Source organism: Podarcis filfolensis (assembly GCF_964270895.1).
Source record: "Podarcis filfolensis genome assembly, chromosome: 13".
NCBI lineage: Eukaryota > Metazoa > Chordata > Lepidosauria > Squamata > Lacertidae > Podarcis > Podarcis filfolensis.
In genome coordinates, this window is record NC_139615.1 from 3,061,988 (window position 1) to 3,074,885 (window position 12,898).

The following is a 12,898-nucleotide window of genomic DNA, read 5'->3' on the forward strand; positions in this document are numbered from 1 at the left end:
TGAGAAGCAAAGCGGCTAGTAAGCCTGATCTTTATTGAACTTTTGCAACAGGGTCCCCACTCCCCACACGCAGGAGGGTGGAGAGGAACCCAGAACATTCCACAGGGCAGGTGCCACTACCGAGAAGGCCCTTTGCCTGGTTCCCTGTAGCTTTGCTTCTCGCAGGGAGGGAACTGCCAGGAGGCCCTCGGAGCTGGACCTCCGTGTCCGGGCAGAACGATGGGGGTGGAGACGCTCCTTCAGGTCTACTGGGCCTTTGAGGCCATTTAGGGCTTTCAAGGTCAGCACCAACACTTTGAATTGTGTTCGGAAACATCCTGGGAGCCACTGTAGGTCTTTCAGGACCGGTGTTATGTGGTCTTGGCGGCCGCTCCCAGTCCCCAGTCTAGCTGCCACATTCTGGATTAGTTGTAGTTTCCGGGTCACCTTCAAAGGTAGCCCCACGTAGAGCACATTGCAGTAGTCCAAGCGGGAGATAACCAGAGCATGTGCCACTCTGGCCAGACAGTCTGCGGGCAGGGAGGGTCACCGTCAAAGGTAGCCCCACTTCAAAGGGCAGTCACACCATGTGGGGGAAGAAGAGAAGGAGGTGTAGGTGAGGCACCCCACAGCTGCCAGCCCCACGTTCTCCCTTCCTGTGTCTGCATAGGACTCCAGCTGTTCACACAGACCCTTCATTGCTCTTCTCATCCTCTCCCTGGGGCCTTTTCATTGAACACTCACCCCTTCCTTGGACACCCGCCTACCCCCTTGATCTTCAATATTCTCCCACTGCACCCCGCCCTTTTCTCATTATTATTATTTTCTTAACGTCATTCCCCCACGTCATCCCTCAATCCTTGAAGCACTCACCTTTGGCGCCAAAGACAATGATTGCGATGGTGAGGATGGCACTGACTCCTAGCAGGATCAGGACCAGGCGACGGCTGGGGCAGATTTGTTGCCTCCATGATAGGCCCGGGGAGCGTTTCTGGGAGGCTGAGGAGAAGGGACATCGGTCAGGAATCCACCCTCAACTCCAGCTTGCGTTTTAGGTCCTCTCCAGTAATTTATCTGTCAACGTTGCTTGACACTTCTGACACCACTTGGCTGCAACGCTGTGATGTTTATGAGCATTCCAAGCAACCAGGCAGCAAAAACAGTCGGGATGTTTGCAGGCCAGCTTCTTTGAGGGAAGGGGAAATTGTCACCCAGGGGGAAAGTGGTTTCACACAGGCCCTAAAGGAAAGGAGGAGTTTTGTAGGGAAGGCCGGGGAGTGAGCAGAGTTCATAGATGGAGGAGAAGCTCAGAAAGAGGGTGACCGAAGGAAGGGTGGAGAGCAGGACAGAGTCTGAGAGGAAGAGGAGGTGGAGAAGGGACAGGGATCAGAGGCAGAAAGATTATGAGACAGGGGAAAGTGTGGGCTGAATTTGCCATCCTGATTTGTTGATTTACAAATTCCTAGTACAGTATAGTCCAAAGTAGCCCATAATTACATGGCCAGAGAGCTATTCCCATAGGCTCTTTAGGAATGCGGAGACATTACTTTGCCACAATAAGCTGGAAGTGGACTTAAAACATCGCACATTTTATCCAGCAGCGTTTTTCCACAGCTCTTTGAAATGTTTCCTCCCCAGTAATTACAAGGGCCCCTGTAATCTTAATTATCGGCTTTCTCCTTACAGCTTCTGCCTCTTTTACTGCTGACTAATCACATGACAAGTCATGACTAATTTCCCAGCGTCACTGAGCAGGAAGCGCTAAAAGGCAGAGCAGGTGCAGAGGGAGGAAGGAAGGAAGGAAGGAAGGAACATTTTAACTGAAGGCACAGTAGCCCCAAGGAACCCCAATTCCAGAGAAAAGGGCTAGTGGAAAGTCAACCTAAGTTTTATGGAGTTACAATAGGAGTTAGATCTGACCGTATGGTGTGCTTATTTCATGGAAGAATCAATCTCGAATTAGTCCTTGCTCTTTTGGAAAAGTGGACACTAGTCAACATAGCATTGCTAACTGTCACGATCCTGGTCCATCTCGCGAGGACCCCATTAATACAGTGGTACCTCGGGTTACAGATGCTTCAGGTTACAGACGCTTCAGGTCACAGACTCCGCTAACCCAGAAATAGTACCTCGGCTTAAGAACTTTGCTTCAGGATGAGAACAGAAATTGCTCAGCGACAGCACGGTGGCAGCAGGAGGCCACATTAGCTAAAGTGGTGCTTCAGGTTAAGAACAGTTTCAGGTTAAGAACAGACCTCCGGAACGAATTAAGTTCTTAACCCGAGGTACCACTCTATTGTCTTGCAGCAGGTTGAACAAGGTATAAAAAACAGGTAAAGGACCCCTGGACGGTTAGGTCCAGTCAAAGGCGACTCTGGGGTTGCAGCGCTCATCTCGCTTTCAGGCCGAGGAAACCGGCGTTTGTCCTCAGACAACTTCCCGGGTCATTTGGTCAGCAGGACTAAACCGCTTCTGGCGCAACGGAACACCGTGACGGAAACCAGAGCGCACGGAAACGTCGTTTACCTTCCCGCCGGAGTGGTCCCTATTTATCTACTTGCACTGGCGTGCTTTCAAACTACTAGGTTGGCAGGAGCAGGGACAGAGCAACGGGAGCTCACCCCGTCGCGGGGATTCGAACCGCCGACCTTCCGATCAGCAAGCCCAAGAGACCTGGGTGCCTTCCAACTCTACAATTCTACGATTCTTCGCAAGCATGCCAGAAGGAGACTTCTTACCAGCCTTTACCTACGCGGACCTAGTTCCCCACACGTCTTTTCAAAATCCCGCCTGGGCAACAAACCTTTTCGGAGGTGTATTTCGTCGTCGTCATCCTCCACATCCACAGCTGTGAGATCTCGGTAGTCCTGACTCATCGTGACTCTGACTCTGGAACGAGACCAGGTGCCTGGAAAGACACGGAACACAGATGCTTGCATGTCAGAATCAGGCGAGGAGGCAGAACACGGTGCTAAACGATTGGTTAAGCTAAGCTTCTTAACCTGGTGACCTCTAGTTCAGTTGTTTTGAATTACAGCTCTCATCAGACCTTGCATGGAATGAAGAAGCTTTTAACTTAAGGTACAGTAGCCCCGCAAAAGATAGATAGATAGATAGATAGATAGATAGATAGATAGATAGATGATAGATAGATGATAGATGATAGATGATAGATGATAGATAGATAGATAGATAGATAGATAGATAGATAGATGATAGATAGATGATAGATAGATAGATAGATAGATAGATAGATAGATAGATGATAGATAGATAGATAGATAGATGATAGATGATAGCTAGAGAGAGAGATGATAGATAGATAGATAGATAGATAGATAGATAGATGATAGATAGATGATAGATAGATAGATAGATAGATAGATAGATGATAGATAGATAGATGATAGATAGATAGAGAGATGATAGATGATAGATAGATAGATAGATAGATAGATAGATAGATATAGATAGATAGATATAGATAGATAGATGATAGATGATAGATGATAGATAGATAGATAGATAGATAGATAGATAGATGATAGATAGATAGATATAGATAGATATAGATAGATGATAGATAGACAGATAGATGATAGATGATAGATGATAGATATAGATAGATAGATAGATAGATAGATAGATAGATAGATAGACAAATGATAGATGATGATAGATAGATAGATAGATGATAGATAGATGATAGATAGATAGATAGATAGATAGATAGATAGATAGATAGATAGATGATATAGATATAGATAGATAGATGATAGATGATAGATGATGATAGATAGATAGATAGATTTCAATTACACTTTCCCAGTCCACACTGCACAAAACACTTGGACCAGGGGTCAGCAAACTTTTTCAGCAGGGGGCCAGTCCGCTGTGCCTCAGACCTTGTGGGGGGGGCCAAACTATATTTTGAAAAAATAAAAAAATAAAAAATTCCTATGCCCCACAAATAATCCAGAGATGTATTTTAAATAAAAGAACACATTCTACTCATGTAAAAACACGCTGATTCCCAGAGCGTCCGCAGGTCGGATTTAGAAGGTGATTTGGCCAGATCCGGCCCCCGGGCCTTAGTTTGCCTATCCATGACATAGAGGTACCAGGCTGACAAAGCCTGAATTAAACACACATTAATGTCTGATGCTGTATTGTTTTTAATATTCAGTTGGAAGGTGCCCAGAGCGGCTGGGGAAACCCACCCAGATGGGTGGGGTATAAGTAATAAATTATTATTATTATTATTATTATTATTATTATTATTATTATTATGGATCTTTCCAATGAGACACAGGAGACAAAGGGGAGAGGAAATCCAAAGAAATTATTGGTTTGCACAAACCAACTGATTCAGTGTGGGACGTTTCCCAAAAGCTGAACCACAAGGTGTTATCCACCTGGACTTTTTACAGGGGTTTTTTCAGACAAAGAATTCGTATAAAGTCCAATAAAAAAGAAACCCCAGACTTCTGCAGAGAGCAGCTTGCAAAAATACTCATTGGATACAATGACAGCATTTTGAGAGCCCCTCGCTTCAAGTTCTGAGGTCTACCTAGATGCAAGCCCAGCACCGGATTTACATATAAGCTAAACAAGCTATAGCTTAGGGCCCCAAAAAGCATGGGTGCCCCAAAAAATTTAAAGGTGGGAAAACTGGATGTACATTTCCAAAGAAAGCTGATCATCGAGGAATGGATGCTTTTGAATTATGGTGCTGGAGGAGACTCTTGAGAGTCCCATGGACTGCAAGAAGATCCAACCTCTCCGTTCTGAAGGAAATCAGCCCTGAGTGCTCACTGGAAGGACAGATCCCGAAGCTGAGGCTCCAAGACTTTGGCCACCTCATGAGAAGAGAAGACTCCCTGGAAAAGACCCTGATGTTGGGAAAGATGGAGGGCACAAGGAGAAGGGGATGACGGAGGACGAGATGGTGGGACAGTGTTCTAGAAGGGACCAACATGAGTTTGACCAAACTGCGGGAGGCAGTGGAAGACAGGAGGGCCTGGCGTGCTCTGGTCCAGGGGGTCACGAAGAGGCGGACACGACTAAACGACTCAACAACAACAACATTTCCAAAATATAAGATAAAAAACAAATTAAATAAAACCTACCTACAGCAACAGTGCTTTGTGTTGTGTAGGCTCCTAGGGTGTAAGTCATGGGCCCCGCCTGCTCCCTAAAATACCCCTGGTTTGCTCCTTTCTATATATAGGGTGCCTACATTCTGCATGGACTGGTTGCAGGGCAACATGGGCAAATGGCTTGAGATACCTATGAGGTCCATAAATGAGCATAGAGCATATATTCAACACAAAAATCAGGGACAATTTGTTGTTGACAAAGGGCAGCTGGACATATAAAGGGCCCCATTACCTTCAGTAGCTGAGGGCCTCATCAAACCTAAATCCGGTCCTGTACAAGCCTACATGCGGAAAGGGAGAATTGTAGCCTCAGATTTATGTCTACATAGATAACAAGTCTACATAAGGGAGTCGCCCTTGGTAAGCTGACACAACCGGACTCACGGCCAGATGCCCATAAGTTTTCTACTCCTGAAATTCACTCTCCCCCAAAATGCCATTCTCCTCTGGTGTCTTCAGCTACTGGGCTGTGTGTCTTTTGTGAACAACAGGAAACTATTACGAACCCAGGATTTTAACAGAACTCCAACGTCTCATTCAGCTGGGGCTTTTACAGCCCCGACCCCCAGTGCCTCAGTCGGATTCCCTATAAGGGAGATCTCTAACACATGACACAAGAGGGTGGGACTCCCAGAACCAGTGGATCCGAGTCCCAAGAAAGGTAAAAAGGTAAAGGGACCCCTGACCGTTAGGTCCAGTTGCGGATGACTCTGGGGTTGTGGCGCTCATCTCACTTTATTGGCCGAGGGAGCCGGCGTACAGCTTCCGGGTCATGTGGCCAGCATGACTAAGCCGCTTCTGGCGAACCAGAGCATCGCACGGAAACGCCGTTCACCTTCCCACCGGAGCGGTACCTATTTATCTACTTGCACTTTGACGTGTTTTCAAACTGCTAGGTTGACAGAAGCAGGGACTGAACAACAGGAGCTCACCCCATCGCAGGGATTCGAACCTCCGACCTTCTGAATGGCAAGTCCTAGGTGACAGCAGCCACGAAATTAAAAGACGCCTGCTTCTTGGGAGAAAAGCAATGACAAACCTAGACAGCATCTTAAAAAGCAGAGACATCACCTTGCCAACACAGGTCCGTATAGTTCAAGCTCTGGTTTTCCCAGTAGTGATATATGGAAGTGAGAGCTGGACCATAAAGAAGGCTGATCGCCAATGAATGGATGCTTTTGAATTCTGGTGCTGGAGGAGACTCTTGAGAGTCCCATGGACTGCAAGAAGATCAAACATCTCCATTCGGAAGGACATCAGCCCTGGGTGCTCACTGGAAGGACAGATCCTGAAGCTGAGGCTCCAAGACTTTGGCCACCTCATGAGAAGAGAAGACTCCCTGGAAAAGACCCTGATGTTGGGAAAGATGGAGGGCGCAAGGAGAAGGGGACGACGGAGGACGAGACGGTGGGACAGTGTTCTCGAAGCGACCAGCATGAGTTTGACCAAACTGCGGGAGGCAGTGGAAGACAGGAGTGCCTGGCGTGCTCTGGTCCAGGGGGTCACGAAGAGGCGGACACGACTAAACGACTAAACAACAACAGGCTCTGTGGTTTAACCCACAGCGCCACCAGGGTCCCTAGACCCCGACAAAACTCCAGGTAGAGCTTTCTGATGGTAAGAGCCGTCCAGCAGCAGAACAGACTCCCTCTGGAGGTGGGTTGAGCTAGATGACCCTCAGGATCCCCATTCCAACCCCACAGCTGGTTCTCCGACCTCGGAAGGCAGTGGTCAGCAGAGCCTCCGACAGCTGTCTGTCAGGGACTCTCCAGCTGCAATTCCTGTGTCGTGCAGGGGGCAGGGTTGGACTAGATGACCCTTGGGTCCCCCTTCCAACTCTACCATTCTAGGAGTCCATGACTTCAAAATGCAGCGTGAAGCCTGGTCTGCTGGGAGAAGATTTATAATGAATTGGAAAAAATGTTGAAATATACATTTATTAAGAAACCAGAGGCGTTGGAATAACAGGTTTGGAATTGCCCAAGAAAGATGTTAGATTGTTTTTGTATGCCACAGTTGCAACTAGAATTTTGTTAGCCAAGAATTGGAAAACACAAGAAGTGCCAACAGTGGAGGAATGGCAGATGAAGATGATGGACTTTTTGGAGCTAGCTGACCTGACCGGAAGAGTCCGCGACCAGAAGGAGGAGGAATACCACGAAGAATGGAGGAAATTCAAAGACTATGTACGGTAGTTAAATATGCTAAGATAATTTAAATAGAAATACTTGCAAACTCTAGATAGGCTTAGGATTTAAATATGTGCTGTTATAGAATAACATGTTTAAATTTAAAATGAAAAGAAAGAAAGACGTTAAGTAAATTAAGTAAATTTTATGAGAAATTTGTTTTGGAAAACCGTTATAATGATATATATTGAAACTCAGCCAGGGGGATTCCAGGAAGTTCTATAACAATGTTATTAAGAGTGGAATAATTACAAATATAAAAAAAATAGAAATTACTTGAAAGAAACAAATAGGCCTAGGATTAAACTAAGTTATAATTAAATAAATGGGATTTAGACTATTAAGAAACGTGAGTAAGATGGACTATAACTGGAAATTGTTTTAGTTTAATAATGATTTTGGAAAGCTGTTACTTTTAACTACAAGGAAACTCAGAAGGGAGGGACTTGAGGAAGTCAACCAAGATGTTTTAAAGGTTGTATTTGTGAAGAATTAAGTTTGTTGTTATTGTTTATCTGTTTATTGTTCCTTTCCCCCCTGTTTTTGTGTATCATTCTGCTTTGTGGTTTGTGTTATCATTGTGGAAAATCTAATAATAATTTAAAAAAAAAAAAGAGTGGAATAATTACAGTTAGGATTTATGTTTGTTTGCTTGTTTATACATTTTGGAAAATCAATGAAAAAAATTGAAAAGAGAAGCCCGGTCCAGTGAGCAGGGACCCGGATGCCTGCCCTGAAACCCTGTCCCTAAAATGGCAGCTTTGTCCCTCTCACCTTGAGAATGCCACCCAGCAAAATCCCAATTTCTGGGTGGGGGATACCAGGCAGTCCTTTTCCCAGCAACCTGCCCCAAACCCAAACTGGGATTCGGATCCCCCCAGTCCTACCTTTAGCTTTTTCCTGGTCTCCCGGGGGTGGGTGGAGGGTGTTCAGGGGCTCCTGACGTCTCCCAGTTTGGCCTGGCGCTGGCTGGTGATCTTTGCCCTGTCAATACGCCGCCTTCTGCAGGGAACGGTCAAATCTGAGAGCTTTCCCAAATCACAGAGCAGTGCCAGCAGCATCACGGGGGCACCCAGTTTCCGGGGTTTGCCCCCTCCCTCCCTGATAGCCAAGTTTACCCTCTGGCTTCCTTTTAAAAGTGGAAGTTTAGCCAACAGAAGAGAACCAGGGAGAGAACAAAACGTACCGAGTTAAACCCATTTCCCTCCCACGGAGATACAAAAATGAGGAAATGTTTTATTATAGATTTTATACACACACACACACAAATACAGTGGTACCTCGGGTTACATACACTTCAGGTTACACACTCCGCTGACCCAGAAATAGTGCTTCAGGTTAAGAACTTTGCTTCAGGATAAGAACAGAAATCGTGCTCTGGCAGCGCAGCGGCAGCAGGAGGCCCCATTAGCTAAAGTGGTGCTTCAGGTTAAGAACAGTTTCAGGTTAAGAACGGACCTCTGGAACGAATTAAGTATTAACCCGAGGTACCACTGTATTTGGAATAGGTTTTATTAAAGTTTTTTTTAAAAAAAAATATTTGATAAAAAGATATTGGATTTTTTTTAATCCAAAATTAAAACAAGACATATTATCCAAAAACATATCATCCTTGTTTTTCCCCCATTTGTCCTCCCTCCCTCCCTCCCACCCTCCCACACAACCCCCCCGGCCCCCACCCCTCGACTTCCCTCCGTTCCAGTCTTTGGTTTCTCGGAGACTGCTGTTTTCTGCATGTTACAAAGTTGTATAGATCCTCAAACTATTTAGCTGATTATTATCGATAAAAAGTTTGTGAATGTTTATTCAAAACCTGCCAAGGAGTCCAGTTCGCTTTGTTGCATCTTCAGATACTTTGTAAAGGGTTCCCATTCATCTTTAAAGTCACAGTTATCTTTGTCCCATAGCTTATAAGTCAGTTTTGCCAGTTCTGCATAGTCCGTCAATTTTTCTTGCCATGATTCTTTAGTTGGGGTTTCTTCAGTCTCCCATCCTTGTGCTACCAGAACTCTCGCGGCCATTGTCGCATACATGAAGATGTTTTTCAGCTTTTTTGACAGGTCTTACCCTACAATCCCCAACAAAAATGCCTCTGGTTTTTAAACAAATGTTAAATGGAACATTTTCTTCAATTCATTGTATATCATTTTTTAATTACATTACAATCCCACCACATATGATAAAATGTCCCTTCCCTTTCCTTACACTTCCAACATATATTTGAACTAGTTTTGTACATTTGGACGCTGAGGTCCAGCGCCGAGGGCCTTCTGGCGGTTCCCTCATTGCGAGAAGCAAAGCTACAGGGAACCAGGCAGAGGGCCTTCTCGGTGGTGGCACCTGCCCTGTGGAACGCCCTCCCACCAGATGTCAAAGCGATAAACAACTACCTAACATTCAGAAGACATCTTAAGGCAGCCCTGTTCAGGGAAGTTTTTAACGTGTGATATTTTAGTGTATTTTTGGTTTCTATGGAAGCCGCCCAGAGTGGCTGGGGAGGCCCAGCCAGATGGGTGGGGTATAAATAATAAATTATTATTATTATTATTATTATTATTATTATTATTATTATTATTATTTTCCCTAACTGCACTGGTGTTGTGTACCATCTGTACATCATCCTCACGTAATTCTCCTTCAATAGGGAACAATCTGTAAATTTGAAATCAGTTTTCCATAATTTTTCCCAATCTTCCATCATAATGTTGTGACCTACATCTCGTGGCCATTTAATCATAACTGATTTTACCTCTTCATCTTTCGTCTCCCATTCTAATAATATGCTGTATGCGGCCTTCAATAATTTCACTTTCCCTTCGATCACTTCCATTTGAAACCTAGATCTAGTATAACTGAATCCTTTCTTGCTGTCTTCTTAATGTGTTTCATATCGTTGTTGATGATGCAACCAACTCTGAAAGTGGTCTTTAATCTCATCATAACAAGATATTTGATATTTGATGCTAACCTTTGCATCCCCCCCACACAAAAAAACCTAATCTAAATACAGATCTGTGGGCACAGACCATCTCCCAACTCAAAGTAGTTCGTTAAGAAAAAAACCCCAAACTCGGTTCTATGGGTGACTCTGGGTCAGCTCCCTGCGGTAGTTTATTGTCGTACGTTGTTTTTAAATTGTACATTGCTTTTAAATTTATTGCTGTACATTGTTTTGATTGATTGTTTTCCTTCTGTGACTACCCCCAAGTGTGTTTGATAAGCTGGTCTCCGACCATAATAAATTATCTATCTCATCTAAATAGAAACACAAACTAAAAGGAAGAAAATAAAGGGGAAAGGGAAAAAAGAGAGAGAAGTTTCAAATCTTCGTTTGTCAGCTATACACCGAAAATTGTTCAAAACATCTGTTCCAAGATAGCAACCGTTTTCTATAAACCAATACTTTCTTCAGTTCTTAAACCCAGATATCATAATTTTTGTTTTATTTTTCTCTCAAAAAGTCTATAAGGAGTTTCCAGTCTTTAATAAATATTGACAATGGTTTTTCTCTGATTAAACACCTCAGCTAAGACCAATCATTTTAACAATAATTCCTCCATGGTGGGTAATGGTGAATCTTTCGATCTTTGTGCATATAAAAGCCTCACCGCTGTGCTCATGTATTGAAATAATGTTCTATAGTCTTTTTCCAATTACATATCCATTATTCCTAACAGGGAAAGTCTTGGCTTCAACTGAATGCTAAGCTTTAAAATCATCTGCATCGGTGTATGTATTTGTACCCAATATTTCTTAACTTTTTTACAAGTCTACCAAGCATGATAAAACATCTCTTCCTATTTTTCACACTTCCAGCAAACATTTGGGACATTCTAGATACTTTCGCCAGAGTTGGATACCATTGATACACCGTTTTACTTAAAAAGTTATTTAAGATCACAACACAATGTGAATTTTAACCCTGTAATCCATCTGCAATTTTTTTTTTTTTTGCCCATTTAATCAAATTCCCACATGAAAGATGTTTGGAGAACTGCTGGATGAATTATTTGGTTTGATATATTTAGAGAGAGAGAGAGAGAGAGAGAGAGAGAGAGAGAGAGAGAGAGAGTGTCATACCTCGGGTTACAGATGCTTCAGGTTGCGTTTTTTCAGGTTACAGACCGCCAAACGGGTTACTTCCGGGTTTTGGCGGTCGCGCATGCACAGAAGTGCTAAATCGCGCTTTGTGCATGCGCAGAAGTGCCGAATCACAATGCGCGTGTGCGCAGACACGCCGCTGCAGGTTGCAAATGTGCATCCCACACGGATCACGTTCGCAACCCGAGCGTCCACTGTATATAATTTTTATTACATTTTCTGTTTTATAGTTTAAAATACTCATTTCACATCCTTAAGATATCAATGACTTCCCATCTTCTCTTTCCATGGATAAAATTAAATATCACAAATCCCTGCATATTTTACAAAAACTACACCATTCAGTATTCCACTACAGTTGTACCTCAGAAGCAGAACGGAAGCAGTCTGTTCGACTCGCAAAGCTTTCAGAAACCAAGACGCAGCGTCTGATTGGCTGCAGGAAGTTCCTGCAGCCAATTGGAAGCCGCGGAATCTGTGTCAGACGTTCGGGTTCCAAAGAATGTTCGCAAACTGGAACAATCACTTCCGGGTTTGCAGCGTTCGGGAGCCAAAACATTTGAGTCGCAAGGATTTGAGATCCAAGCTGCATCTATCAAAACTTGTTTACACTGTTGAATTTATCTGAATGCTGCCAGCGTTTTCACTGGCTGAATTCTTTGCGTTTCTCCCTATTTATCTGTTATTTATTTAATGTACTTCTTTACCACTTAAGGCAGTCTCTAAGTGTTTTAAAAAGTGGGCTGGGGTAAAAGGACATAAGAACATAATATAGTGGTACCTCGGGTTACATACGCTTCAGGTTACAGACTCCGCTAACCCAGAAATAGTACCTCGGGTTAAGAACTTTGCTTCAGGATGAGAACAGAAATCTTGCTCCGGCGGCGCAGTGGCAGTGGGAGGCCCCATTAGCTAAAGTGGTGCTTCAGGTTAAGAACAGTTTCAGGTTAAGAACGGACCTCTGGAACGAATTAAGTACTTAACCCGAGGTACCACTGTAATAGCTTGCTCCATCAGGCCAACGACCCATCTAGTCTAGCATCCCATGCTTGCGGAGGCCAACCAGACATCCATTGTGGGAAAGTGGCAGGATCTGACCCCCAGAGCCACTCTCAGCTCCTGCAATTTCCAGCAACTGATTCAGAAGCATCACAACCCCCAACCGTGGAGCCAGACCAGAACCATCATGGCTAGTTGCTGTCAATAGCCTTCCTTTCCATGAATTTGTCCAGTCCTCTTTTAAAACATTAAAAGCTTCCCTAAACAGGGCTGCCTTCAGATGTCTTCTAAAAGTTAGACAGTTGTTTATTTCCTTGACATCTGACGGAAGGGCATTCCACAGGGCAGGCGCCACCACCGAGAAGGCCCTCTGCCTGGTTCCCTGTAACCTCACTTCTCGCAATGAGGGAACTGCCAGGAGGCCCTCGGGGCTGGACCTCAGTGTCCGGGTAAACTGATGGGGGTGGAGAT

General features: G+C 44.4%; 1 protein-coding gene across 3 annotated transcripts in view; it reads right to left on the reverse strand.

The window, feature by feature from the left end:
• LOC310746929 (asialoglycoprotein receptor 1-like) overlaps nt 1-12,898 on the reverse strand; it is a 37,514-nt gene that overhangs the window by 8,880 nt on the left and 15,736 nt on the right. Inside the window, exons 2-4 of one of the 3 annotated variants that reach the window (XM_083581187.1) lie at nt 8,215-8,329; nt 2,783-2,887; nt 853-978 (exon numbers count right to left, since the gene is read on the reverse strand). In XM_083581187.1, the coding sequence (XP_083437313.1) occupies nt 853-978; nt 2,783-2,855 (199 nt within the window). In that variant the 5' untranslated portion in view covers nt 2,856-2,887; nt 8,215-8,329. Of the gene's footprint in view, nt 1-852; nt 979-2,782; nt 2,888-8,214; nt 8,476-12,898 lie in introns of those variants that run through there. The other 2 variants (XM_083581189.1, XM_083581188.1) reach the window with 2 other exon arrangements.